Source organism: Artibeus jamaicensis, unplaced genomic scaffold (assembly GCF_021234435.1).
Source record: "Artibeus jamaicensis isolate MK-2021 breed Jamaican fruit bat unplaced genomic scaffold, CSHL_Jam_final contig_477, whole genome shotgun sequence".
NCBI classification, from domain to species: Eukaryota; Metazoa; Chordata; class Mammalia; order Chiroptera; family Phyllostomidae; genus Artibeus; species Artibeus jamaicensis.
Window position 1 is genome coordinate 7373780 of NW_026521854.1, and position 27777 is coordinate 7401556.

The 27777-nt window shown below is 54.6% G+C and overlaps 1 protein-coding gene across 2 annotated transcripts; it reads right to left on the reverse strand.

Moving 5' to 3' along the window:
* Positions 1-1488: 1488 nt before the first annotated feature.
* Positions 1489-27394, reverse strand: LOC119046815 (F-BAR domain only protein 1). 2 transcript variants are annotated; one of them, XM_037141996.2, is made up of 30 exons: positions 27313-27394; positions 27027-27127; positions 25683-25727; positions 25391-25471; positions 24899-24973; positions 20752-20843; positions 19644-19718; positions 18360-18501; positions 13985-14137; positions 13633-13737; positions 12289-12387; positions 12104-12200; positions 10824-10868; positions 10633-10711; positions 9948-9972; positions 9786-9843; positions 9134-9312; positions 9026-9050; positions 8618-8669; positions 7968-8059; positions 7276-7551; positions 5773-5885; positions 5572-5659; positions 5324-5432; positions 4456-4611; positions 4022-4154; positions 3397-3596; positions 2724-2779; positions 2187-2351; positions 1489-1790 (listed from the first exon to the last, which is right to left on the reverse strand). In XM_037141996.2, the coding sequence occupies exons 5-30, from the start codon at positions 24923-24925 to the stop codon at positions 1768-1770; spliced, it is 2664 nt and encodes an 887-aa protein (XP_036997891.2). In that variant the 5' UTR covers positions 24926-24973; positions 25391-25471; positions 25683-25727; positions 27027-27127; positions 27313-27394; the 3' UTR covers positions 1489-1767. The 2 variants fall into 2 exon arrangements, with proteins under 2 accessions (XP_036997891.2, XP_053524133.1); XM_053668158.1 differs by lacking the exon at positions 1489-1790 and having other exon boundaries at positions 2050-2351.
* Positions 27395-27777: the final 383 nt, after the last annotated feature.

Here is a 27777-nt window from a genome sequence, read left to right on the forward strand (position 1 = left end):
AGAGTACACACGGGCACGCCTGCACCCACGCACGTGTGTGCAAAGACTGGGGATGGAGGTGAAGCACCCACAGGGTCAGATGGTTGATTCTGGCCCCTGGGGGGACTGAGGTCACCCCGGGGAGTTCCCAGCAGAGGGGCAGCCCTGGCAGTGGGGTGGGCCGCCTCTACTGGCTCCGAGGTCCTGTTGGCGGCAGGAAAGTGTGTGGCTGAAGCAGTCGGTGCCTGAGACGCCCCATTTACTCTGGGCTGACTGGTGCCCCGCCCCCATCTAAAAGCAGTGTTGGTGTGCACTGAGCTGCCCCAGCAAGACTGCTCCCAACTACCCAGCACAGACACTGAGGCACAGCCAGACCCCCTTTTCTGTTTCTTTTTCAAGATTTCCATTTATTTATTTTTCAAGACAGGAGGAGTGAGGGAGGAAGGGAAGAGAAATATCAAGGTGTGACAGAAGCATCCATCTGTTGCTTCCTGCACACCCCAACCAGGGTTGCTGGGACCTGGCCCAGAGGCAGGCATGTGCCCTGACTGGGAACCGAATGAGTGACCTCTCTGTTTGTGGGAAAAGGCCCAACCCACTGAGCCACACCAGTCAGGGCCCCCCTTCTCTCTTTGGAAGGTAGGGGGTGAGGATCAGAGACCACAGGCCAAACCCCTCTTCCTGAGTCCCACCTGGCCCCCGCTTGGTCCCTGGCATCTGCACAGCCTGAGGCCCAGGCATGCAGGGTCCTCACTTATCCACTAGGATGCAGGACATTCCACTGAGCTCAGACCTGCTCCCCGCCAGTGTGCTGGTCACCGGGCCTGTCCTGGGCCCCAAGCAGGCCCCTTCTCACCCACCTGCACTGAGGCCTGCCCCCACCCTAGCTCCCATCACAGAAAAGCTGCCGGCACTGCTGGGGTGCTTCTCCTGTGCCGGGGTCTTGTCAGAGTGTGAGACCTCCCCTCAGCCACCCAGTGGGGTGAGTTACAGATGAGGGAACTGAGGCCCAGGGAGGTCAAGTCACTTGCTCAAAGTCACACAGCCACCAAGCAGGCTCTAAAGCCAGGCTTTTGGCTCACAGCCCTCTGGCTTCCAAGAGCGTTTTCCCACTCACAGTCGGCTCCTTACTGCCTGGCATACAGTGGGTACTCAACTGGTGTTCATGGACTAATTGCTGTCTCATGGAACTCACCATGTCTCGGCATGGGGTGCCCATCTGCAGCTTGCAAACTCTTACTCACACCTCCAAGCCCCATTTAGAATACCCTCTCCTTTGGATGTCTTCCTGACACCTGCCTCTGGGTTCCTCCAGTCCTCCTTCCTTCCACCAGCCCAGCTGAGTCCATGGGGCTGGAGGAGTCCATGGGGCTGGGAGTGTCCGTGTCTGGCTTGCTCTGTCCTACTATCACTGTTCACAGGCTAGGTGGGAGGGGGTGGGGTGACAGGGAACATTATGGATGTTAGATCTCCCCCGGGCATCCATCTTCTCTTTTCTCCTCTCTGGTGATGGGAAGGAAACTTCCAGCAGCAGGAAAATTATTTTATTAGAAAATAAAGTGTTTATTCAAAGAACATTAAAAGTCCAAGGACCTGTGTGGGAATTGGTGTGAGCGGGAGTGAATCTCAGGCTCAGCCAGGCTGGGCGTGGGGCTCCTCTCCACAGAGTCAGGGCCTCGGAGGAGGCCCGGGGCGGGCCCCTGGGCCCGGCAGGCAGGCAGGGGCCAGTCACCCAGCACCAGGACTCGGTGCAGAGCTGGGCCCAGCGGGCTGGTCAGCCTCCCAGGCTCAGCAGCTCTCCAGATACATTCCTGGGGGGGCAGGGCCGTGAGTGGGGAAGGTCACTTGTTTCTACCCTGGGATCCCCCAGTCTTCCTCAAAACACCCATTAACTCACTGGCCCATGGACCCAGCAGCCCCTTGAGGGGGCCCGAGAACCGAGTGAGTGTGTCACTGTTGTGGGGCTTCAGGCTCCAGGCCTCGGATTCTTGCAGGGACACCCACCCTCCAGGGGACAACCCAGAAACGTTCATCTGCCTTCTCCACCCCTCCCACTGGGATCCTGCCCACCCCTCCCTGCCTGGGACGCCCCCATCCTGGGTCTTCATACCCCGATACCTACCCATCCTTCCCGAACGCCCCAAATGCCTCCCACAACTCCTGCGCCCTGGCTCCCAGGGGCATGGCAGCAGCAGGGTGGGGCATACCTGTGGCAAACCTTCTTTTTACCAGTGACATGCGGTAGCCACTGCCCACCAGCTCCAGGTCCACGCCGGACAGAGTGGCCCCTTCACTGGTGAACTGAGCGGCCACGGGGCTGGGAGTGCTGGGCCCTGAGCGTGGCTCCCAGCTGGCAGACAGGCGGCCAGAGCCTGGGGAGGCCTGAGGTCAGCTGTGCCCCATCCCTGGCCCCAGATCTTCTGTGACCCAGGCTCCTCCTTGGGCCCTCCACCCAAGTCCTTTGACTTGTGGCCTCTCTGCTCCTCTGACCTACTCTTGTGCCCCTGAACTCTTGTCCTTTGGCCCCATGAGACTCTGTGTGGTTTGTAAAGGAGTCCTGCCTCAGGGCCTTTGCACTGCTGTGCCCACTCCCAGGGGGCCTCTCCCCCTGCTGCATCAAAGCCCTTCCGAGCCTGCCCACAGGCCCACACTTCCCTACCCCAGCACATCCCCGATCCTCTGCAGTTTAAATGAGCCCTCCCAGGTGAGCCCTCTGAGCCCTCACATAATAACCGTGAACTCACCCCCTGCCTCGGACACATCTGGAAGCTTCCATAGGAACCGCTTCTCCTCCAGGTTCCTGGCATCAAGAGAGAAGCTTGGTGAGTCTACCCCAGAGACAACATTTAGAACCCAGGGTTCCAGCTCAGTCACCTCTCAGCTCCGTGACCTGAGCAAGCCACGCCCCCTCCCTGGATTCCATTTCCCCATCTGTGAAACAGGGGTGAGGTATGGAGCAGCTGCTCCCCAACTGCCCCACAGCTTTGCAGCCTTTTTAGATGGTGCATTTGGTCTTATATATCTGGCTTCTCACTCGTAGGTTCTATCCTTGACAAAAAAACATAATGCGACATTGGGCTGGGTTCAAATGGTGCTGTGACCTTAGAAGAGCAATTTAGCTTCCCTCCACCCACATGTCCCCTCCGCAAATGGCCATGATGGCAGTCTATGCCTGGAGCGACTGCTAGGAGCCTGAAGCTAATGAGTGTATGCAGAGCCCGTGGGACACACCTGACAAGGAGGCAGCTCTCCATGCCAGATAGTATTACTGTTAATAACAGCACCCCCGGGTGTAAGCAGGGTGAGCACACAGGGACCCGTTAGGTCCAGGGCGGACCGTTAGTTGCTTCATCAGTGGGAGGTTTGGGGACTCAGGGGGCACTGCTGAGCCTCTCCCGGCCTTCCACGTGCCCTTACCAGATAGCGGCTGGCTGCAGGTGGACATTGGTCACAGGCTCCCCCACAGGCAGCAGGACCTGGACATTGGTGAGTGGTGTAGGCACAGCCGTGGCACCCGGCCGGTAGCTGTATTCCACCGAGACCTGAGTGAGGGTCGCCTCACACTGCCAGTGGGCGCTCAGCTGCAGAGGCACACACTGGGGTCCCGGGCGGGAGAACTAGAAAGAGTGAGAAGAGGGGAGAGACACAGACTGGGCCATGCCGCCCTGCCAAGCCACACTGTCAACAAGCTGGGTCTGCCTTGCACACACTGCCCCAAGAGGCCCTTTCCTGCAGACTTTGCAGATAGGAGTCTGCATTGCATCACACTCCCAGCAGAGGGCAGGAGCGGGCCTCATGCTAATAAAGTCTGTGCATGGTGCCAGTGTGGAGTCCTGGGAGGGGCGCTTCTAATTGGCATAATGATGTCATCTGCACTGGGAAGCCCAGCTTCCTACTCTGCTTGCCCCACCACCATTTACTCTCTGCCCCCCCCCCCCGTTCCCCCCATCATTCCTTCCTGACCCTAACACTAACCCTGCCCATCCTCACACTCCCCTGCACCATGCCCTCCCTGCCCCTGCATCCCATCCACCCAGCCCACCTGGTACCGCAGCAGCACCACGTTGTAGTAGGAGGCGGCTGGATTCTGCTCTGCCTGGCGCTGCAGTGCTTCTGTCAGGGCTGTCATGTTGAGCCAGAAGTCTTTGGTCTCAGGGTCAGTCTGGGAGGGGTCACTGCAGACACCCCGAACAATCACTCCCACACTCAGAAGAAGCCTTCTCAGGGTCCCCAGCATCCCACCTACCCCAAGGGCTTCCTAAAGATGCTGATTTTCTGGGTCACCTTGGGCCCAGCTAAGTGTGGTTGGTGGAGAAGCAAAGGAGGGCAGGAAAGTGAGGTTCAGAGATGGGCAGGGACTTGACCCAGGGACACACAGCAAATTTGGGAGGCAGAGGAGGAAGTTACAGCTGGGGGGCTTGGGCCCCCACTAGCCTCTGGGACCCCGCGTTGCTGAGGCCCACCTCCCAACAGTACCTGAAGAGGAGATCGGCGCTGGGCTGGAAGTGCTCGATGGGGGCCGTGTGCACCAGGCGGAAGCTGAGGACGGGCGGGGGTGGGGTCCCGTTGAATACACGCACGATGCCCGCTGGGAAGGTCATGGTCAGCTCCCCAGTTACTCGTGCCAGGCAGCTGGGTGAGAGGTGAGGAGACAGGGCTTTGGCTCAGGGCTCCTCCCCGCACCTCATGCCCCCCCACTCCTGGCTCCACTGTAGCCCGTGGCTCCCTGGGTCTGCAGAAGCAGCAAGGCCCTCACTATGCCCAGCATCCTTACCCCCCACCTCCTCCCCTTGGGTCCCTGCCTGGATAGCAATCCGGGCACCAGGCAGAAGCCACACTGGGCTGGTGGAGGCAGGAAACCTCCTTCTCTAGTTCTTTTTCCCCTAGGCCACAAGGAAGCTCATAGCGCATGCTCAGTTTTATAAAAGTCCTTGGATTGGGTTTTGGGTCTAATGCTCTTTCTCTGCTTGGTTTGACATGAAATTCTTTTCTTCTGGACACTGCCCCCAGACCATGCCTGGTCCCCCAATTCTCCCCTCACCCACCCCCTCTGTGGCCCTGGTCTCCAGTCTTCTTCCCTTCAGGTTGGTGCCCACAGCAGCCTAGGAGGACTTGCTCTGCACTTCAGCCACAATAATGCCCGGCCCTGCTCAAACACCCTCCGTGGCTCCCCCGGCCCCGAAGGAGAGAGGTCTGGCTGCTCAGCTCAGTGTTCCTGGCCCTTCCATACTAAAGAGGGTCAGGAAACGTACCTCAAGTCTGTCCACGCTGGAACCCAGGCGCCCAGCCCCCAGGGAGCCCTGTTTGCCTCTCACTGTCTGCACTGTGCCCCGGCACCACGTACCTGGGGCTGTGGCCACGGAAGTAGGCATGGACGTACTCGGTGAAGACGGTGGCCACGGGCAGGGCATCCTGGGAGCCCAGGACCACAGGGCTTGGGCCCCGGGAGATCCCTGGGGGTGCGGGGAGGGAAGGAGGGGCAGACAGAGAGTGAGCGCGGTTTTCAGGCTCCAAACCTGTGCTCTGCCTCTAGGGCCTTGGTGGTATCACTGAGACCACACCCAGAACGGAGAACGTGAGAATTACACCTACCGTGACCTGTCTGAGATGAGAAGCTGGAACGTTCAGGGTTGGTGCTGGGGACTGAAGAGCCCAGTGGGGAGGGGCTCAGGGAATGAGACTGGAAGGGAAGGAGTTGGGCTGGGCTGGGCTGGGCACACCCAAGCAGCCCTGTCCTGAGGCTGAGCCCGGAAGCAACCCCAGCCCAGCTCCTGCCACGCCCCCTCTCCCTACCAGCTCCCCGTTGCTGCCCAAGAGGGGGCAGGACACCTTCCTGGAGCGGGGCCTCCGGGGTGGGGCTGCCAGGCCTTCCATGGCTGTAAGGTCGGCAGGTGCAGGCCTCGGCTCTGGGGAGTGAGTGTGACAAACACGTGGCTGAGAGGCTGCCCTGGGCCTCTGGGGCCTTCCTGGCTTGGAACTCAGCCAAAAACTGGGAGTCGGACTATTGTGGGGAGACCCCCTGGTGGTCTGAAGTGCTGAGGCTACTAAGACGCCAGACAAGACCACAGGCACGGTCCACAACCCCGAGCCCACCAGACATCAGCCTGGTGGCACAATAGGAAGCGAGCTCCCTGTCCCTGGTGGAATCCTAGCCAAGGCCTGGATGCTCAGAAGGCAGGTCCGATACAGGGGGATGTGGAAGAGGGTTGTTACCTGACACCTGGAGCGTGTATGGGTGGCCTCCAACCCTGGCCCACACCGAGGCCCACCCTTGTAAGTTAACTAACCTGGTGTTGACACCCAGATTCCCCTTGCTCTCTTGCCTCCCCGGGGTCCCCTGCTCTGCTGTCCCCTGCCCCCTCCCACCGGCCGTCCAGGGCACATTCCTCCTGCCTCCAGGGTTGCTCCAGAGCACTGTGGACATGCTCACATTGTGGATCATTTCCTGGGGTGGGGCCGCCCTGTGGCCCTACTGTGGTGACCAGTATCCCTGGCCCTAACCCACCAGATGCTAATTTGTCCCCATCCCCCCAGAGGAGTCAATCAATTATCAGTGGTGACCTTGCTGGGTGTCCCCTGGGGGCAGAACCAGCCTGGCTGAGAGTCACTGTTCTACAGTGAAGCTCAGAGAACTCAACTCGTCTGCACTCTGGGTCCACGCTCACCCCCTTGGACCCTCCCTTGAAGCAGCTCCAACCAGGCAGGGTCTTTCTCTAACCGCGGCAATGCCAAGCACCCCACTACCATCGCTGGGGACCTCATGTGGTCACAGCCCAGTTCCTCTACACGTGAAGGGGACTCCACTCTCCCCACGTGAGCTCCAGGAGCCCGCTCCAGCCTGCTCTCCTCCTCCCTCCACCCTCTAGCCCTGCCTCAGCTCAGCCTTGGACCATCTCCTTCCCTCTGTTGCCTGGTGCCAAAGGCCTGGGGACATCCTCCCTCCTGTCCCTCCTTCTCCCTGTCATCAGTCTGTTGGAGCCACACCAGCCTCCCCGCTGTTCCTCAGGGGTCTGGCGGGTCCTGCTGCGCTGCCTTTGCATAGGGAGCGCCCTTCCCCCACAGGCACTTGGCTTCACTAGTCCTCTGTCTATCTCGGGTCACAGGTCCCTCCTCAGGGAGGCCCCACCCTTGGGAGCCCTCATCAGCTACCTGCCACCTCCTGCCTTGTTACATATTCATTTTATTATTGTCTTTGCAAGGGTGGGGTGTGTGCCCCCATAGGCCCGGGGTCACAGCAGGACCTCTATCCATCCTGTCCTCAGGGTTCCAATAACAGTTCCCTGATGCTGGGCTTACCTCCTCCAGCCACCATCTCCAGCCCCCAGGGGCCTGGGGAGGATGCTAGGGGCTGTGGCGAATCCGAGGACAGCAGGGACCGTGTTCCCCTCAACTCAGGTGGCTGTGCCCTACAGGTAGGTGGGCTCTGTGGGGTGCCTGGGCGGGGGACCCAGGATTCGGGGAAGGGGCCTGGTGCTGTGTGAGACGGGGAGTCCAGGCCAGAGTCTTCCACGTTCTCCGGAGACGAGGAGGAGAAAGGCGAGGGGCTGGAGGTAAAGCCCAGACTGCTGGAGCCTGGAGGGAGAAGGGGCAGCCAGCTCCAGACCCCGCCCACAGGGAGTGGGGGCCATGTGCCTGCAGGCCACACACAGGTCTGGAAAGGCCCCGCCCCCACTCAAAGCCAGGGCCCACCCCCTCTACCCTAGGCCAGGGCCTCTGGTCACTTCTATCTCCACTGGTGCCCCACTCACTGCCAACCCCACTTCCTTGGGGCTTCACCTTATCTCAGGCTCCACCCATGCACACTGTGGCTCCACCCCCCTCACACTGACATGCCCCCACTGATCTTCCCTTAGACACACAAAGGATTCCCACATCTTATCTTCAGCCCAGCCCAGCCTCCTGCCCACCCAAGCCACCTACCCTGCGGTGGCTCAATCCACCCTCCCTCTGGCCACACTCACACTCCCTGAAGCCGGTACCCTCATCACCTGTAAAATCTTCGTGGTCAAAGGCTGACTCTAGGGGTGGCCCAAAGAGGTTCTTAGAAGCCTGCTCATCTGATTGCAGCTTCTCTGTGCAGCTGGGGACCGAACAGACAAGAGGGCTGTTCTCTTGTGTCCATGTCTCCTTCCAGCTCATGCAGCTCTTGGTCTGGCCTCCATTCTCCCCGATCTCCTGGGCCCACTCCTGCTTCTCTTCAGGGCTCGGCTCAAAGCCGCCCCCCACAACCACCCAGGCCCTGCACGTCCAGCCCTGCTGACCTCACCACTCCCATCTTCCATCACATCACCTGCTTCGGTTCTTCGTAACACTTAGAAGCATCCAACGTGCTCTGACTTATTTGTTATTCTTAAAATCTGAGCCTCACACACAAAAAATCTCAGCCACTAGAACGTGACTCAGACAAGGGGGCCCTATCTGGCCCATGTATTCCCAGAACCCAGAGTGGCACAAACACACAGCAGGCACCGCACGTGTTCACCGAGTGAGTCACTAAGTGTCTCTGAACGCTCTGCCTGGGAGACAGAAGGGGAGACCGACGCGGAAGGGGCTGAGGAGGTGGAGAGAGACGATGGGATGGTCCCTGCCTGCCCACTTGGGTTGACTCTGTGTCCCTGCCCCCCCCCCCCGGACCCACCTGCTGGCCCTCGGGGCAGACCGAGGCCTCTGTGGTTTCCCAGCAGCGTCCCCTGCAAGAGAAGGGCCTCCCTGAGCCTTCCCAGCGCCCTGGCGCGGGGCTCCCCATTCCACAGACCAGGAGGCCGAGGCTCTGGGCTGTCCAGCCAGCTGGCCAGACTGACTGAACCAGGCAGCAGGGGCTTAAACCTGAGCCACACTGTCTCTGGGGTTGGCCTTCTTTCTGGGATACTCCTTGGGGTCCCATTTAATTCTCCTAACAACTCCCTTTCATGAAGAGGGGACTGCGTGTCAGGGTGGGTAAGCACCTGCCCCAAGCCACGCAGTAGAGCTGGGATTCAAACCCACACCCGTACTTTCGGTTTCAGGCCTCCTCCCCAAACCGAAGACCCTTGGACAAGCTACTCACGGGACGAATGGCGCTTCATGGTGCCCTGTGGACAAAGGGGGTGGCATCAGGTCGGGTGCGTCCAGCCAACCCCCCAGCCCCACCCAGCACACCTCTCCTGAGCCTCACCCCCGGGCCCGGAGGGAGGATGAGGCTGCCCGCTGTGGCCCTGAGCTGTGCGGCAGCTGCCTCGGGGCTGCAGGCTGGGGCCCGGGCTGCGGGGGGCTTGATGTGCACGTAGAACTTGCGGGGCTCCTCGTCGTCAAAGTCCGAGTCGCTGGATGAGAAGCGGGAGGGCTCAGCTGTGCGTGCGCCTCAGTCAAGGGGCCAAGCAGGTCCCAGTGTGGGGCCTCCAGCCAATCGGCCCTCAGGTCTGACCGTGGCCCTTCTGGTTCAAACCCCTTGGGAGCCTGCAGAGTCTCTCTCACCAGTTGTCACCCTTGGCCCTGACACCATGTTTCACCCCTCCCCCTGCGCCCCTCAAGCCTTTGCACGAGCATGCCCTACCCTAACCAGTGAACTCCTATTCAACTCTTAAACCCCAACACTGGTGCCCCCTCCTCCAGGAAGCCCTCTTCAATACCCCTCTATTGTAACCCAGCCCCTCCTGTGTCCCTCTTGCCCCACAGGTCAGGTGTCTGCATTTGGATTTGCTTTGTCCACACTAGAGGTTCCCTCCAGGATGTGCCCAAAGGGGTTGCTAACGGTAGAGAAATCACTGTGGACAGAGCGGTATCATTGCTGTGCCTACAACGGCCCCCAGAGGGTGCCAGAAGGATATTGTTGTGGGTCACGTCAGGCCGGACAGTGAAGCCTTCTTCATCCACCTCTGGACATGGCTGGGGGGACAGGTGGTGAGTCAGGCTCTTCCCTGGGAAACCTCCACTTCCGCCCTGCAGCCCCCCACTGGACCGGGCCTGAACCCGGCCCCCCTGGCACTCACCTGTGCGTCAGGCTCCACGGGGTCTCTGTGGATGGAAAGAGAAATGGGTGTCAGCTTCCCCACCTCATCTGTCCCCTCGGCCCCCAGCACTGGAAATGGCAGCTGAGGGGTGGGCCTGGGTTGCAGTAGTGTCCTGAGCTGGCCCTGCAGCTGGTGGGATCCCGGCTTGCCTGGGGTGCGAGGCAGTGGCCCTGGACTTAGCAGAGCGAGGGCTGTTCTCAAACAGTGTGGAAGGGCAGGAGCCCTGCGCTGGTGAGAAGGGCTGGCCTGAGGAGGCATGGCACGTGGGGGCTGGCCTTTGAAAAGACATGGACCCTGGGCTAGCCAGGGAGACTATGGGCGTAGGGAAGAACTGGGTACTAGTTTGGGCAGGGAGGCTCCCCGGCTCATCTTGGCGAAGTGAGAATCGCTGGGATGGACGAAGGGGAGAAATAGGAGTGGCCTTGACAATGGAGGGACCGTGGGTCAGCCTGGGTGGGGTGATCCTGGGTGAGTCTGGGGCAGGCAGCCCCGGGTGCAGCCTTGGCAGAGGGAAGAACTCTGGACTAGCTTGAGTAGGTGATATCGAGTCAGCCTGGGACAGGGGTACTCCGTGTCTGGCCTGGAATAAGAACACTGCTAGGCCACCCTCGGCTGGGGACTTCCCAGGTGGCCTGGGCCAGGGCTGGTCGGGGTGCTTCCTCACATGGCGGCAGGTGGCTCTCGCTCCCTCCGGCTCAGTCCTGGAAGGCGAAAGGCCTTGGCTCCCCGCAAACGCTTCATTGCTGAGGATGGAAGGTCAGGGTGGCTGAGTCCTGGGGGTGCTCCCTTCCCATTCAGCTCTGCCCCCCTTCTCCACGCAGTCCAGCCTGGGCATCCAGGTCCAGACGTACTTGCCTTCCTGCAGGGCAGCTGCACTGTACGCCTCAAAGTCCAAAGGCCCTGAGAGAGAAGAGATCGAGAAACTCAGCAGAGAGGGAGCCTGGGCCTGGGAGGCCAACAGGGTGCAGGGCATGAGCAAGATGCTGAACCAGCTGCAGAGATGGCCATGACTGGGATGGGCCAAGGGTCCAGTCCCCACCTGGGGATGGAATGGTGCAGGGAGGGGCAGCGGTGATGCCTGAGTCACCTCTACCCCCAGCTTTTCTGGGTGGAACTTGGTTAGGTTGGAGAATGGACCAAAAATCTATGCAGTGGGCCAGGCTGCAAGTGCCAGGTCAGGAGATGGGACTCCCCTAAAGGAGGCAGGGAGCCATGGAGGATATGGGAGCATCGGGGCATAATCAATCTGGGGTCAGTGAAGGGCCCGAGTGGGGGCGCACACAAGGAGGGGCAACCCGAGCCAGGTCTGAGCTACGGAGATAGGAGGGAGAAAGGACAGATCTTAGTGCTTGACTTGACTTTGGGACAGGCTTTGTACCAGCATCTATTAAATTCCTACTGTGTGCCAGGCATACGCTTCACCTGCATCAGGTTACTGAACATTCATACCACTATCAATTGGGATTAGTATCATCCTCAGTTTACAGAGGAAGAAACTGAGACTCAGAGAAGTCAAGACTCACAATTACAGTCACACAGAGAGCAATGAAGAAAGAGTCAAACCCAGGTCTGACCCCTAAAGTTTTTAATCCTCACCTGAGGATATGTGGGGGGTTTTTTTCAAAAATTGATTTAAGAGAGAGAGAAACATCAATGTGAGGAAGAAACTTCTATAGGCTGCCTCCCACACGTGCCCCAACGGGGGATCAAACCTGCAACCTAGGTATGTTCCCTGACCAAAAATTGAACCCGCAACATTTTGGTGTACAGGACAGCGCTCCAACTGAGCCAGCCAGCCAGCTAGGGCTAACCCCACCACTTTTGCCCTCAACATTTCCTGGATCCTGCATCTGGGCAGTTTCAAATCAGTCTTTTGCTCACAAACTCGAATTGTCTCCTTTGGGCCCTTGGGGTAAAATCTGAACAACAGAGTCTGGCATTTGTGGCTCTTCTGGTATCTGGTTGTAAGACATTTACACAGAAGATCAGGCATCAGAGCCTCTTCCTGTGCGGGCTGCAGAGTTGGATTCGTCATTATCCCACTTTTCTGTTGGGGAACCTGAGGCTCGGGGAAGTCCTCCGCTTCTCGAACCCTGTTCTTCCCATGCAGCAGTCCCCCAGATGCCCTGACTCACCAGGCTTCTCCCGGCCCGTGCCCTTGCTTTCTGCAAACTTTTTCAGCAGCATTTCCACACTGATGTTCTCTATATTCTGTTTAAACTCCTCGTGAACCTGGGCAGGGTGGGCGGAGTGTACAATTGGGCAAAGGCCCTCTTGCTCAGCACCCCCACCCTCATTCTCCACCCCTGGCCCCACTCACCTGCCCAATCTGCACATGAGTGTCCTCCACCGAGTGGGCGTAGGAGCCCAGCAGCGCCTTCATATGCTGCAGATGGGTCTCTTCCATGGCTTGGAAGTGCTGAGGAAGGAGAGGTGGGGCAAATGGAAAGGCGGAGGCCCCAGGGAGTCGCCATGGGACTCAGCCTGATCAGTTAGAATGTTTCAACCCCTTAGCATCAGTGATTGGTTTGGGGAAGAGCCAATGAGAGTCTGCCCTGGGTCTTTTGCTGGAACTATAGGAAGAGACACTTTTATATCCTGAGTCAGTGAATTGGTGGGGTGCATGGCAAGGTGTCTGGTGGCCACTTTGCTACACACACACACACACACACACAGGAGGGCATGTCTGCTTAACTGGGGAGTTCCAGAGAGAGAAAGAGGTGAAGACACAACTTCCTGCCAACACCATTTGAGCACCGGGAGCCAGCCATGCCTGGAGACTTCCCTTCAAACTTTTCAGTTCCATGACCCTATATCTTTGTTGTCAGTTTGAATGAAGTTTTCTATCATTTGTAACTTGCAAAATTAGGGGAAAAAAAGTCTCATTTCTAATCCTGAGATTTCAGTCTGGGTTTCTACTTGTGGGTTGGCAGAGACCCAGAATGTACTGTGTCTTGTAACAGGTTCCTAGTAAGGAAAGAAGCCTGGTCCAGAACCCAGGCTTTTTAGCCACCATGAAATGTAGGGGACTCTTATATTCTAAATCCTGCCCTATTTGTTAAAAAACCTAGTCAATAATAGTAGAAATAAAAATGATGTGTCATAGCCCTGACCAGGTGGCTCAGTTGGTTGGAGCATCGTTCTGTACACCAAAAAGGTTGCGAGTTCAATTCCCAGTCAGGGCACGTACCTAGATTGGGGGTTCGATCCCTAGTCAGGTCATGTATGGGAGGTAACTGATTGATGTTTCTCTCTTCCTTCCCCTGCTTCCTCTATCCCAAAGCAATTTAAAAAAATCTTTAGGTGAGGATTAAAAAATGGGAAAAAAAAGGAATCTCATAGAGTCGTTTCTATGCACCTAGTACTAGTCTGAAAACTTCATAGGGACTCACTCATTTAATCTTCACAACAACTCTAAGAGGCACAGATACCACGACTGCCGCCATTTTACAGGTGGGGAAGCCAAGGCAAAGAAGATGGTATTTGAAATGATAATATCAACAACAACAATAAGAGCTAACTGGCTCTAGAATTTGAGGGCTTTATGCCTGTGCTTCTGAGGCTCCTGGGAGCCGAGGGTGTGGGAGGCCCTGGACTTCTGAGGCCCACAGCACCGTGGGCCCCAGGACACAGAGGCCTCCAAGGCAGAGACACCGGTTCGTACCAGGGCTGAGTCCAGCATCTTCTGCTCGAAGTCAGCGCGTGCACAGTTGTACTTCTCCACGGAGCGCCGTAGGCCCTCTGCGGCCTTCTTGGTTTTAGTCTCTGCCTAAAGGCACAGGGAGGAGACAGGGCTGGGAGGAGACCCTCAGGAAGCTTCCCCCGACTCTCTCTCCCGGCGGGCAGACTTCCTGGGGTGTCCAGGGTGTGGTGACCACACTCGGGTTCAACAACCATAGCTCTGTGATATGTTTGTACTCTACCACCAGGCAGCCCCCCCCCCCCCCCGAGCCGCGGCAAACTCCGGAGACCGGCGTGGGCTGGTGTCGGCCGGGGACATGCAGCCGTGGGCCCACCTTGTCTATCTCCTTCTGGCTTGTGCTCTCCTTTCGCAGCCGCTCCTGGTCCATGCACCGGTTCAGGTAGTTCTCGCGGGCCTTGGGCAGGAGCTGGCTGACGCCTGTGAGGACCTGCACCGCGTCCAGTGTGCCCACTGCTTCCTCTTTGCACTGTGAAGGTGGGGAAGGGCGGAACATGGGTGGCACCTGAAACTCCCGCTGGGGTGCAGGACCTGAACAGACCTCAGGTGCAGACTGTGAAATTCCCAGCTTCCCAAACACTCTGGAATTCCAGGCCCCACAGAGAACTTTTTCTGAGTATTATTTTAACATCAAAAATTGTAACTTTTTAGCCCTGGCTGGTGTGGGTCAGTAGATGAGTGCCAGCCTGTGAACCAAAGGGTCACCAGTTCGATTCCCAGTCAGAGCATGTGCCTGGGTTGCGGGCCAGGTCCCCAGTAAAGGCATGCAAGAGGCAACCACACATTGATGTTTCTCTCCCTCTCTTTCTTCCTCCTTTCCCCACGCTCGAAAAATAAATAAATAAAATCTTTAAAAATTTTGTAACTTTTAAAACAGGTAAATTTACCCATACTTCAAAAAGTTTTAAGGGGTGAGCTCCCTAAAACCTCCCACACCCCGATCCTTATCCTCCCCAGTCTCTGCCTAGGAGCCCCCATTATTACCATGATATGTCTCCAGAAATAACTGGTCTACAGATGAGTAAACGTGCTTGTTTTAGCCTACTTTCTAAATGACAAATTGCAGCCGTGTGTGCCACCTAACTCACTGATTCTCCCACTTCATAGTTCATTCCAAAGATTGCTGCACATCGGCCCATAGAAAACTTTGTCTCCAATTTTTAAAAATTGTGGTAAAATACACATAAATTGTACCATCTTAACCATTTGTAGGTATACAGTATTAAGTACCACTACCACTGCCTTCCTCTATTTTTTTAGTCCTCATCCAAGGATGTGCTTACTTTTTAAAGATTTTATTTCTTTATTTTTAGAGAGAGGGGAAGGGAGGGAGAAAGGGAAGGAGAGAAACATCAGGGACTTCCGCCAAGATGGAGGCATAGGTGGATGTGCCGTGCCTTCTCACACAACCAAGTTTAGAGACAACTAAATATTAGCAACAGAAAACACAGCCAGAACACGGAAAATTGAACTTTTCGGAAGTCCGTTAACAACAAATTCTTCAGCCTGACCGGTAAGGGGCGAAACCAGCGGCTGGTGAAGCGGGGTGGCACAGGAAAACTCGGTCACACGGACTCAGGCGTGGAATCCAGGCACAGGGTTGGACCTAGTGAGCGACCGAGCAAGCTACCAGGCAAGCGACCGCGGGGGAGACAGCGGGGAAGGGAGGCTGCGTGTTGACTGAGGTCGCGCATTTGTCCGCGGGTGGACAGGCGAGGGAGTGGGCGGTTGGACCAGGCCCGGCGGGTCCCCGCGGCAAGCGGCAGCGGAGGCCGCCGCCATTTCCCTGCTCTGACCCCACCTCCACATACAGCGTCATAACCCAGCGACTCTGAGTGGCCCGGCCCAGGCGAACCACCTAAGGTGCTGCTCCTCACCCAGCTGTGAGAAACAGCAGAGGGGGCCGCCATTTCCCCGCTCTGACCACGCCCCCACATACAGCGTCACAACCCAGTGACCTGGGAGTCCAGGGCTCCGCTCCTCACACTTAAAGGGCTCGAACAGACCAAAAATGGCGCAAGAAGATCTCAAAGCCCCAGAGCCTATAGATTTAAGCGATGAAGAAATAGCAAAACTCTCAGACTCACAGTTTAAAACACTGGTCATCAGGATCCTCACAGAACTGGTTGATTATAGCCACAAATTAGACAAACATATGAAGGCAAAACTAATTGAAATGAATGGAATTGCACAGGAAACCAATAGCGATGAAAAGGAAACTGGGACTCAAATTGATGGAGTGGACCAGAAGAAAGCAAATAATGGCCAAACAGAAAAGAGTCAAGAAGCAAGAATTCAAAGAAATGAGGAGAGTCTTAGGAACCTCCAGGACATCTTTAAACGCTCCAACATCTGAATTATAGGGGTACCAGAAGGGGGAAAGGCACAGCCACCAGTGGAAAACTTATTCGAACAAATAATAAAGGAGAATTTCCCCAATCTGGCAAAGGAAATAGACTTCCAGGAAATTCAGGAAGCTCAGAGAGTCCCAAAGAACTTGGACCCAAGAAGGAACACACCAAGGCACATCATCATTACATTAGCCAAAATTAAAATGAAGGAGAGAATCCTAGAAGCAGCAAGAGCTAAGGGGACAGTCACCTACAAAGGAGTCCCCATCAGACTGTCAGCGGATTTCTCAAAAGAGACCTTCCAGGCAAGAAGGGGCTGGAAAGAGGTATTCCAAGTCATGAAATCCAAAGACCTACAACCAAGATTGCTCTATCCAGCAAAACTTTCATTTAGAATGGAAGGACAGACAAGGTGCTTCTCAGATAAGATCAAATTCAAGGAGTTCATCATCACCAAGCCCTTATTATATGAAATGTTAAAGGGACTTATCTAAGAAAAAGAAGTTAAAGAAACATGAACAGTGAAAGGACAACAAACTCACAGTTATTAACAACCACACCTAAAATGAAAGCAAACTAAGAGGACAGCTAGATCAGGAGTGGAAACATAGAAATGAAGATCTCAAGGAGGGTTAGCAACAGGGGAGTGGGAGGAGGAGAAGGGGGGAGAAGGTACAGAAAATAAGTAGCATAGACAGTAGATAGAAAATAGATGGGGGGGGCAAGAATAGCATGGGAAATATAGAATCTAAAGGACTTGAGACACATGGTCATAAACTAAAGGGGGGGTAATGGTGGGGATGGGGGGTAGGGTGGAGGGGAATGAAAGGGGGAATAGAACAACTGTAACAGCATAATCAATAACAAAATAAAAAAAAAAAAAGAAACATCAATGTGTGGTTGCCTCTCATATGCCCTCTGCTGGGGACTTGGCCCACAACCCAGGCATGTGCCCTGACTGGGAATCAAACCAGTGACCCTTTGGTTCACAGGCCGGCACTCAGTCTACTGAGTCACACCAGCCAGGGCTGTTTACTGATTTTAGAGAGAGAGAGAAACATGGATATGCGAGAAAAACATAGATCAGTTGTCTCCTGCATGTATCCTGACAAGGGATCCCAGGGACTGAATCTGCAACCTGGGTATGCGCCCAGACAGCGAATCAAACCTGTCCTTTTAGTGTATGGGATGACACTCCAACCAACTGAGCCACTTGGCCAGGGCTCAACTTCCCCTTTAATCAATCAATCAATTAATCAATTAATTTGATTTTAGAGGGTGGGTTGGGGGAGAAAGAGAGGGAGAGAAACATTAACTGGCTGCCTTTTGTGCGTGCCCTGACCAGGACTAAACCCGGAACCCAGGCGTGTGCCCTGACCAGGAATTGAACCAGCGACCCTTCACTTTGCAGAACAACACCCAACCAACTGAACCACACCAGCCAGGGCCCAACTTCCCTTTTAAACAGGGTTGAAAACTCCAGATTTGGGACTTTATAAATGCCGAGAATTACAAGCTGCAATTATCTTGGGATCCTGAGAGTCTAAGGCAGAGGTGGCAAACATAAGGCCTGAGGGCCCAATCCGGGCCTCCAGCTTGTTTTATCTGGCCCAGCACCTTGTTTCTGCCCGGTGGCAGCACCAAGCTCCTTGCCCCTAGATAAGGAGTAGTTACATTTACACAGTCCTAACATTACATTCGGCACTTTGAAGGCAACCACGAGGTTGACGTGGTCCCCGGTGAAAATGAGTTTGACACCCCTAGCCAAGGCTTGAATCTTTCAAGATTCTAAGTTTGAAAGAGTCTAGAAATGTCGAATAATAATATATGTAGCTTCTAATTATCTAGGTCAGAGGTTAGTAAGCTTTTTCTGTAAAGGGACACACAGTAAATGGGTTTTCTTGTCATGGACGCTCAACTTGAAAAAAGTCCCAGCCACTATTGTACACAAATGGATGCGACTGTGTGTCAATAAAACTTTATTTACTGCCACTAAAATCTGAGTGTCATATCATATTCACATCTCACAAAATATTCCTCTTTCGACAACCACCACCATTTAAAATGTAATCAACGTTCTTAGATCACAGGCCATACAAAAATAGGGTGGGCTGGAGCTGGCCCACAGGCTGCACTGTGCAGACGCTTCTGGTTTAGGATTGCCTGTCTAGGCAAAATGTCTGCCTGTTCCCTGGTCCGCGGGGTTCTGGGTGTGATGTTTCAAAATTACCAGAATTCTCGGAGGCACAAGCTGGGAGTTGGTGGTTTGAAGGTCCCAGGAGGCCTGGGCTCCTGAAGTCCCCCACACACCCCACAGGGCAGTGCCCACCCGGCACACACCTTCTTGTGCATCTTGAGCTGCTCCTCGCTGTAGCGGAGCACATCCTTGATGAGGTCTTGCAGCTTCCGAGTCAGCTCCAGGTGGCAGAGTGCCAGCTTGTCCGAGGAGACACGGAAGACCTCCCAGAGTGGGGCAAAGGTCCTGGGGAGGGGCAGGGTCACACCCAGGGCCCAGCAGGCCCAACTCCCCTGGGTTCCCTCAGACAGCACAACTAGCATTGGCTCAGGTACCTACTGTGTGCCAGGCCCTGCTAAACATCAACTCATATTCACTCATTTAATCGCCACTGTGACCATACAAGGCAGACTTGTGCTGGGCAAAACAGAGGCACAGGAGGCTCCCGTAACTCAAGCAACACCCCTCAGCACATGAACATCTGAACATCGGGGCTGGAATTTTAATTCAGGTCCTGAGGCCCCAGAGTCCTCACTTTAGACTCCAGGCCCCACCTGATACCCAAAGGTGGCTAAGACCCAACCAGCCCGAACCAAGTTCATGGGGCCTACCCACCTCAACACAATCCCCTCCAGCTTCCCCCCTGTCTTCCCTCCCTGCTGCCTCCATTTTTGCCCCTGACAGAAATGTTGCTCCACAGTAGCCACAGGAACTTTGCAAATGCAAAAAGGGACTATGATGTCATTTCCTTGTTTTAAAGTCACCCATGCGGCAAGCCCTGGCACCCAACCCCCCCCCCATCATCTCTGCCTCACCCAGCCCTGCAACCATGCCAGCCTCCTTGCTCTTCCCTGAACATACACAGTGCATGGCTGCTCCAGGCCGAGCTGCCTGCCCGGGTCTCTGCCCCGAGACCCCTTCAGGGCTGACTCCTTCTCATTGCTAAGGTCTCAGCTCACGAAAGCCGGGCAGAGGAAGTGCCCCAACCCCTCATGTTCCCATTTCATTCCCTTCCTAGCACTTTTCACCCTGGGAAGGGACCTTGTTCATGTCTGCAGTTAACATTTGTCTTGTCACACGTCCTAGATGTACATGACATGGACATGGCATGAAGATAATTGAGGATTTTATCTGTCTTGCTGGCCACTGGGTCCCCAGTGCCTAGAACAGTGCCTGGCACACAGTAGGTACTCAGTAAATATTTGTTAAATGAATGAATGAGATAGTGAGTGAATGAATAGTATACCTTCCCCTATCCGATTAGCCCCATAGGTGCGGGATGACTCCCTACCTACCCTACATGTCACACATGTGAAAAGATGTCCACCCAAGGGTGGGCTCCAGATGACCCCAGGGCCCCACAACCTGGAAACCCCTACTCCACTCACCCCAGGGGAGTCCCGTTGCTGGCCAGCTTGGAAAGTTTCGCCATCGCTTTCGAATAGGTCTCCTCGATAGTGGCCCTGGGTAGGAGGACAAGGAAAGAATAGGGAAGGTTCTGGGCCCCCGTGGGAGATGCCCTGCCCCTCTTGGCCTCAGTTTCCCCATCTCAAACAGCTGAGCAGTGGCTCTTAGTGAGGGCAGTATCAGGGGAGGTGTTCAGGAAATTCATGGGACAGGTTTTTATCCTTAAGTAATACATTTCACTAACAATAGCCACAGCAGCAGCGGTAGCAACAAGTAAAACAATTTTTTGAGCACGTGCTATAAACGCTTTACATGGCTCTTCTCATTTAATTGCAGGAGACAAACTCATTTTCCCTTTCTCCCTCTGGACAGACACTGCTAAATGCTTGCCTAACACTTGCTCACATTTTCTTCTGGAGCTGCAATTGTGTTTGGGGCAGCAATATGCCCAGTTAAAACCAATTATCCTCGGGGGGCTTTTATGATGAGGCAGCCGGGGAGCACCACTGGCAAGAGTGGATGCTTCCAGGGGCAGAAGAGCCACAAAATGAGGACTGGCTCAGAGTGTCCTATATGGCTGAGACAGTCTCCCTTGACAGCCATGAAGAGAAACACCTGGTGACAATGCTTGCAACTCTTTGCTCAGACTTAATAGGCATTCGGCTCCTGAGAGACCAGGGAGCAGGAGGTTAACTTGCAATTTGACTTTACTATGTGGGATACTAACATCAGAACACTTACATATTGAGATATAGATTATTTTATCACATGTGTTTTCTTTTATCATATTAGGGCATGAGACTGAGTTTTCAAAGTTCCCCTTTGAATAGGTCACACTACCATCTTTGCGGGAGGCGTTAGAAAACCTGGGGAATGTTGTTCACAGAGGGTCATGGGACAGAGAGTGTTAGAAACACTGTATTTGGGGGTCTTCAAGCAGGTTTGGTTCCTGGAGCCTGCAGGAATCTGGACCTGATGGTGCAAGGCCTGGCGTGTGGCTCTGAGGCAGGATGGGTGAGGCCACAGGTGGGCGAGGCTGCGCAGACTGTGGAGCGAGGCCATGTGGTAGGTAGGGTGTGGGAACCTCACCTCTCCCGGATGAAGTCTGCCAGCTCCTTGGTGGAGATGGGTCCCTGCTTCACGCTGTGGTACAGAACCTCAAAGCCATGGTTCTTCTCCCCCTGCGGAGAATGGAGGAGGGCATTGAAAAAGGGATGCAGAAAAAAAGGTTGCCTAGCAACATGGCTGTAAACAGAGGAGCCACCAGCAGAAGCCCATCTCCTTGGCTGTAGGGGTTGGTTCACTCCTCCCTTCACACAGATTGGTCAATGGGCATTAAATTGGCTTAACCAGAGAGAAGCCTAGGACCTTTGTCCCATAGCTGAAGTAGATACGTCCTCACTCACTAGTTGCCTCTCTCCATTTCTATTTTTGTCTTTGTTTCTCTATCTCTTTCCCTTTTCTCTCTGAATCTCTCTGCCTCCATCAGTCTCTTCCCCCATTTTTCTCTGTCTGTGTTTTTCCATAAATGAGGACTTATAGGGGCACAGGAAGTATTGGAAACCAAGTAGCATCCATGAACTTTGGGAAAAAAACTGAACCTGAGAGAGTCTGAATAGCAAGCATGTTGAGTTGAGTTGCTGGATCAAACCAACCCTGAAAGCCACATCACCCCCACAACATTTCAATTTTGTGAACCAATGCGACCGCTGTTGTATTAGTCACTGTAGTCAGTTTTGCATTCTCTTTAACATGTACATTCCTCATCTGAGCCCCCCAGAGCAAGGTCTGTGCCTGACGTGTTTCTCAGGACCTAGCACTGTCCAGTTCAGGGTGAGATGCAGAAAGGCATTTAAGTTTGTTAAATAAATGAACAAGTGGGTTATTCTGCTGTCATCCGGTACTGGTAGGAACAGAGCTTCTACCCCAGTGCCTGCTGGTAGAAGTGCTGCATTGAACAAAACCTCTTTCGTCCCAGTTCTGGGCTCACTGCAGTGGGGGAGGCCAAGGCCGTGTGCTCTGTGGTCCGGGCAAGTCACTGTCCCTTTTAGTGGACCCTCATTAAGAGGGGGGCAGGGAGTCATCTACCTCTCATACTGGGATGAATCGGGGTCCCCCAATGCCCCAAGGCAACCCTAGTTTTTGTTAATTCATGGCATAAGTTAATGTTTTGCTTTAAGTTTGGTCATATTTCTTTTCCAAAGACATTTATTTCAAAGGGCAACTTTTCTCACTCTTCTAAGTGGAAAACCAGGACCCCATGCCATAATAAAGGGAACAGGAAAAAAAAAAAAGTAAGGCCACGGCTATATTTTAATGCCACCAAACCCTGTCACATGGAAAGGCATCATGGGAAATCAGCTGGGGTCCGAAGCAACTGGAGACATTTTAGCACCAAACGGGGTCTTGTAGTTCAGACTGAAAGAAAAGGCTCGTGGAGGGAGCCGATGTTCTTTCACTGACAATACCGATCACTCAAGGGAACTCTTTAGCAGCACGTTGCAGACCCTCCATAAATAGTTTCCTCCGTCCTTTTCCAGTTTGTGGGGTTCACTTTCCTGGTCACCTGGAACTTGAAGGCTAAAGCCAGAAGTAACTACCAGATGACCCCTCTTGCTGCACAAACGGAGACACTGAAACCAAGACTGGGGCAGACCCAGGACAGCCTCAATCCCCGATCTCAGTCATTCCTCATTCGAGAATCATTAATGGCTCTTCATTGCCCACCAGCTGCTGAAGTCCAAAGCCCTTAGCCTGGAATTGCCTTTCCAGCCTCATCTCCCAGCTCTCTGTTGGCCTCTCCCTCAAAACGGCAAAGGATGACATGCTGCACTTTCCCATCACTGCACTGTTCCCCCACCTGGCTGACCAACCTACATCTCTTTCCACCCATCCGTCCTTCCGCCTCTCAAGGATCCTTGCCAGACCTTAAAGATGTCCCTCAGACTCCCACTTCCTTGAACTTACACTGTTGATGCCCCCAGCTCTCCAGGAATCTGTCTCCTCTCTTTCCAAGTCTGTAGTTGTATTTTCAAGTTCAAGAGTCAAAGCCTTTTATGTACTGGGTCACTTTGGGCTGGTGACTTCACCTCTCTGGGCCTCAGTTTCCTCATCTGACAAATGGGGACAATAACAGCACTCACCTGCTAAGGGTTTTAGTGACATAAGATTGGTATGGTGCTGGACACAGGGCTCCCTGCACGGTGGTGAGTGCTCAGCAAACAGTTCCAGTGGCCCCCACCAGCCCCGGCCAGGGGATCCTTGGGTGAGGCTGTGCCAGGCACAGCCGCCTAGGCCAGCATCTGGGGCTGACTCAGAGCCAACTGCTGGCCCATTTCCCAGACCTGGCAAAGCCCCCAGCTGTGTCTGCCTCCCTTGGGCTGGGCTGGCAGCTGAGGGTCCAAAGCAGGGCTGTCTCAAACCTACATCTCTCATCAAAACCTCTGGACTTCAGCGTTGCACCCACACCAGTCTTAGAGACATATTTTTAACATGGCTTAATCATGTTCCTCTCTTGCTCATGCTCCCCCCATGGCTCCCTAGTGCCCTCTCTGCCTTCAGACCTACTCTGGCCCAATGGGACTGGAGCATCCCTGTCTGGCTTGATCTCCCCTGACTAGAGCCTCCTTCAGGCCAACCAGAGACTCAGGGTCACCCAGCAAAGAGCCACCAATACAAACAAAAGATTAAATAAAACATTGATTAAAAGAAACAAACATTCCAGAGGCACTTCCTGGATCCCAGGAAGGGGGAATTTCATCCCCCTTTCCCAGATGGGGAAACTGAGGCTTCGATATGCAAAATCACCTGCCCAAGCACTCCCAGCAGAGTCCAATTCAAACCCTAAACTCAGAGCTCTTATTCACTGTGCACCAGACTCTCTTTGGGTGGGGGGAAGGATTGGGGGTGGTTTCTATTTTCTCTTTGCTGATCTGAATTTTCTGCAGTGAGCTTGCATGCCTCATGCAATTTAAAATAAATGTAGGTGCTTTGTGCCATTAAAATAAATTTTAAATAAATGTAGGAGCCAACACGTGGGCAACATGACTGACTGATCCTCAACCTGTCAAACCCCTTAAACAGAGTTGCCAACGGGCTCAGAGAGAGACAGCTCCTCACTGGGGTCACACAGTCATTCAGAGGCAAATCTGGAGACTCTGACCCTTGGGAAGGGGGTAGAGGTCAGGTTCCCACAGGTGGTAAAGGGGTGTGCCCCTTTAAGAAAGCAAAGCCAGTAAAAGGAGCCCCAGCTGGGGAAGAGAAAGGAAGGGAGCCCAGCCGTTGCTAGGTGCAACCAGTTGCTTAGCAACGGGCTTCCTCTTTACAAGCTTAGGGCCTGCGATTGGGGAAGGGGCTTTCTGCCCTGATCCTTCCTGGACTCTCCTGTTCACACATCCTCTGTGGCTTCCCATTAGTCTGGCCTTGCGGTGGGAGTCCTGTGCCCTCCACTAGCCAGTCAGTGTCATGCCTCTGGGCTTCTGTCCAGGCTGTTCCTTGTGCCTAGAATGCCTTGCTGACATCCTGGAAAATCTCATCCTTCAAAGCCCACAGCAAACAGGGGTCTGTGTCCTGGCTCCTCTTCTGGATGTCCCTAAGGTACTGCAGGACTGGGAGTGTCTGGCTGGCTCTGTGTCCCCCAGACTGGGGGCTCCTTGGGGTCAGATCTGGGATGTAGCCTCTTGAGGGGGCAGTATCCCTCACAATTGTCAGGGTATAGGATGTTGGTGGCCCAGAGAGAAAGTATAAATGAATGAATGAAAACAAGTCCACCTCACTTGGCCCCCTTTGGGTCATATATGTGGTTCCCAGCCCAGAGGGGAAATGGGTGAAGTGGCCCCTAGAGGTCAAGCCATGAAACTCCCCCAACTCTCCGGGATGGAGAAGGCATGGAAATCCCCTGGCTGGAATGACACTGGATCTTGAAAGTTCATTCTCACCCTGGGTTTGAGCCATGACCCTGAACTTTCTCACTGGGAGGCCTCAGGCAAGAGAGTCATCAGACTCTGACCTCAGTCTGTTGTTTAAGCTGTGACTTGCCCAAGGTCACAAGGCCCACTTTGTCTGAGGGGGTGTAAATTCAAACCCCACCTGACTCTTCTCACTTTAATTTCTACTCTCTACAGATGTTCCACTTACCCAAGATTCTGCCCATAATCTGCCAGATCCCTCTACCACCATAAAAGCATACGGCAGCCCTTCAAGGAGCCCCCCCAAAATAAGAGTGGGTCTTACTTACCCAAAAATGCTCCCCAAAATACGACATCTTGATGGCCTCTGTGGAGACCCCTGCAGGCTCCTGTCTAGTTCCTGTCTGAAGACAGAGGCAAGTTTGAGTTGCAAAGTCACAGCTGTTTTGGGCCTGAGGAGGGGAAATTCCACTGTCCTCCCTGTGGAGGCGGGGAGAGGGGACGGTAGAGGAACCAAAAGCCCCGAGGCTGGGCACATGCCAGGGCTCCTGCGACGACTCAGTTCCAGGCCTTGCCCCTAAGGTGCTCCCAGTCTACAAGGAACAAGTTGGATATAGATGCCCCAAATTCTGCAGGGTTAGATGGAGGGATAGGGACTGGGGGAACCTAGTTCAGAGGATGGGGCAAGGGAATTAGGTTCTTAAGCACAAATAGGAGTTCACTGGTGGGGAGGCTAATGGATGAGCCCTAGCCTGGGCAGAAAAGTTCTAGGCCGTTTTATAGACGGGAAGCAGCCCCACCCCAGAGGGCAAACCACTTGCCAAGGTCACACAGTCAGGAATGGATAGTGGATTTGCACCCTGAGTCCAGACCTGAGCACTCAGCTCCACACTGGGCAGCTCCTGTGGGAAAAGGGTCTGGTGAGAAATGGGCACTGGGACTGTGATTAGCCACGTGGATATCTGAGTCCCTTGTGATCTCCTGAATTCCTCTATGGCACTGTCCATCTCACGCACACTCCTGGAATAGAGAGCTGACCCCTCACTGTGGTGACCCAACTGGCACTGGTACCCCCATGGGTCCCAACCCTGCCCCCTGGAAGCCAGTGTTCACCTGGTGTCTGAGTTACTGTCCAGTTCTGTCCCTCAGTTTCCCCATCTGCAAAACAAGAGAGAATGCCTAGAAGGAGTCTTGCTGGGGGACCCCAGATCTCCCGGAAGAGGGGGTGGGCCAAGCTGTCTGGTGACGAAGGGACATTGGTGTCCTTGGCACATCCTCGAGGCTAGGCTTGTCACTGGAGCCCGCAGGCCCCATCCATAATTCATGACTCCGAAGGCAGCTCAGCAGCAGCTGGGAGCCCGGGAGGTACAGCGGCAACAGGGCCAGGGCTGGTGACCACAGGATGGGAAAGCTCCCTGGACCAGGAAAAGACTGAGCTAGAACCCTGAACAAAGCTGTCCCTTGCTGAGCCTCTATTTACCTAATTTTGAAAGCAAGTTTAACTTGATCCATTGTCATAAGGCCTGCCCCCCCACCCCCGGACTTCACCCCACACCCACTGTGAGCCCGCATGGCCAGTACGATGCCAGGGTCTATGAGACGATCAGCCCTGGGCCTGGTCCCTGAGGAGCACCCCCCCCCCCACTCTGGGCTCTAGGGGAACAAAGCTGGACACAGATACCCTGGTATTGCAGGATCAGGGCTGGGCCAAAGGGAGGAACAAAAACTGGGGGGGCCTGAACTGAAGGAGGGGGGTGTGGATGTTGGAGTTTTAAAGCATGAATAGGAGTCCAAGCAAAAAAAATTATTTGATTCAACAAACATTCCTAACCACAGCCCTGTGCTGGGTGATGCTGGGGCCCCTAAGAAACTTCAGTTGCCAACTCAGCCCCTGAGGAAACCCAATCTTCAGGGAGCATGCTAGGCTGACACCCCCAAAAGAAAAAAGCCTTAAATTTCAATCTCATTTCTTAGTTTCTGGCCACGATCTAGACTCTGAGCATGTCTAAGTCCCTTGGAGCTATGCTGACCGACAGGAACCACTATCCTCACGTTGCAACTTAATTTTAAACTAACATTAAATACAATTAACCCCCTAGCTCCTCAGTTGTGACAGCTTAGCTTCCAAGACTCAGTCGCCACACGGGCCTGGCAGCTGCCATACAGGATAGACAGACAGACAGAGTTCCGCTAGACAGTGCCGCTCCAGAGGATCTGAGGAGCCACCAGGCCCAAGTTTCACCGGAACCAAGAATCTCGCTACTGTTTTTACAACTCCGATTGGACAACCCCCCGCCCCGCCACACACACTGAGGGCCGGTATGTACGTGGCGCTGCGTCCAGCCCCCCACAGATTCCACACCCCCCCTCCCCCCGTTGATCCAACCTTCACAACCACACCATGAGGCACAGTCCCAGTTTTAAATGAGGAAATTGAGGCATAGATTGGTCACTCACTGTCCCCAGGTCACTGTGATTTTGTCCCTGGTCTGTCTGCCAAAGGACTCCTGTTCAGAACCACCATGGGTGGCTCTGGGTCTCCAAATCCACTCTGCTACCTGGCAACACACCACACCACTCAGAGCAGTAATGGGGGGCATCTCCCCGCCTTCCTCAGGCTCTGGCCCAGCACAGGAAGTGACACCTGCTGTTTTTGAAACCCAGGAAGCAGAAGGGCATCCCTTCTGTTCCTGAAGGGGGCAAAGTGGGGCAGCGGGGACTTCCCAGCAGGGCTCAAACTCACCGAACAGGACAGCGAGTGGGGCTTGGCCCCAGTCAGACAGGGCAGGCGCCAGAGATAGCCACACAGCCCCTGCCACTTCCGCCAAGCAGGGGCCGTGGGTGTGAGGGACAGGAAGCACACCCGCCCCGCCAACCGCCCAACCGCCACCTCACCTTCCCTCCCACAGCAGCACCCTTGGGACCTCTCTGGAATTGAGCAGGCCATGGATGAGGCCCCTGAACCTGCAGCCTTCGGCCTGGGGCTATTATTAGCCAACAAATCATAATCATGACAATTGTGAGTTAACAGAACCCACAAATTGAGTGCCAACCCTGGGCTAAACATTCTACATTTCACCATCAGAGGTGGGCCAACAATGCCTGCTGCACAAGTGAGGATCCCGAGGCCAAGACGGGGGGAGTCCACACACCCAAAGTCGCACAGCTAACGAATGGCAGTGCTGAGACTCAAACCCAGGACCCCATT

What these genes read in the sequence shown, in the direction of transcription:
- LOC119046815 (XM_053668158.1), bottom strand. Translation starts at nt 24,925, where the DNA reads ATGTCGTATTTTGGGGAGCATTTTTGG. An exon ending in TGCAGCTGCCCTGCAGGAAG is followed by an intron (nt 10,712 to 10,823) that starts GCAAGTACGTCT and finishes TTCCATCCTCAG; the next exon opens with CAATGAAGCGTTTGCGGGGA. An exon ending in TCCTCCCTCCGGGCCCGGGG is followed by an intron (nt 9,051 to 9,133) that starts GTGAGGCTCAGG and finishes CTTTGTCCACAG; the next exon opens with GGCACCATGAAGCGCCATTC.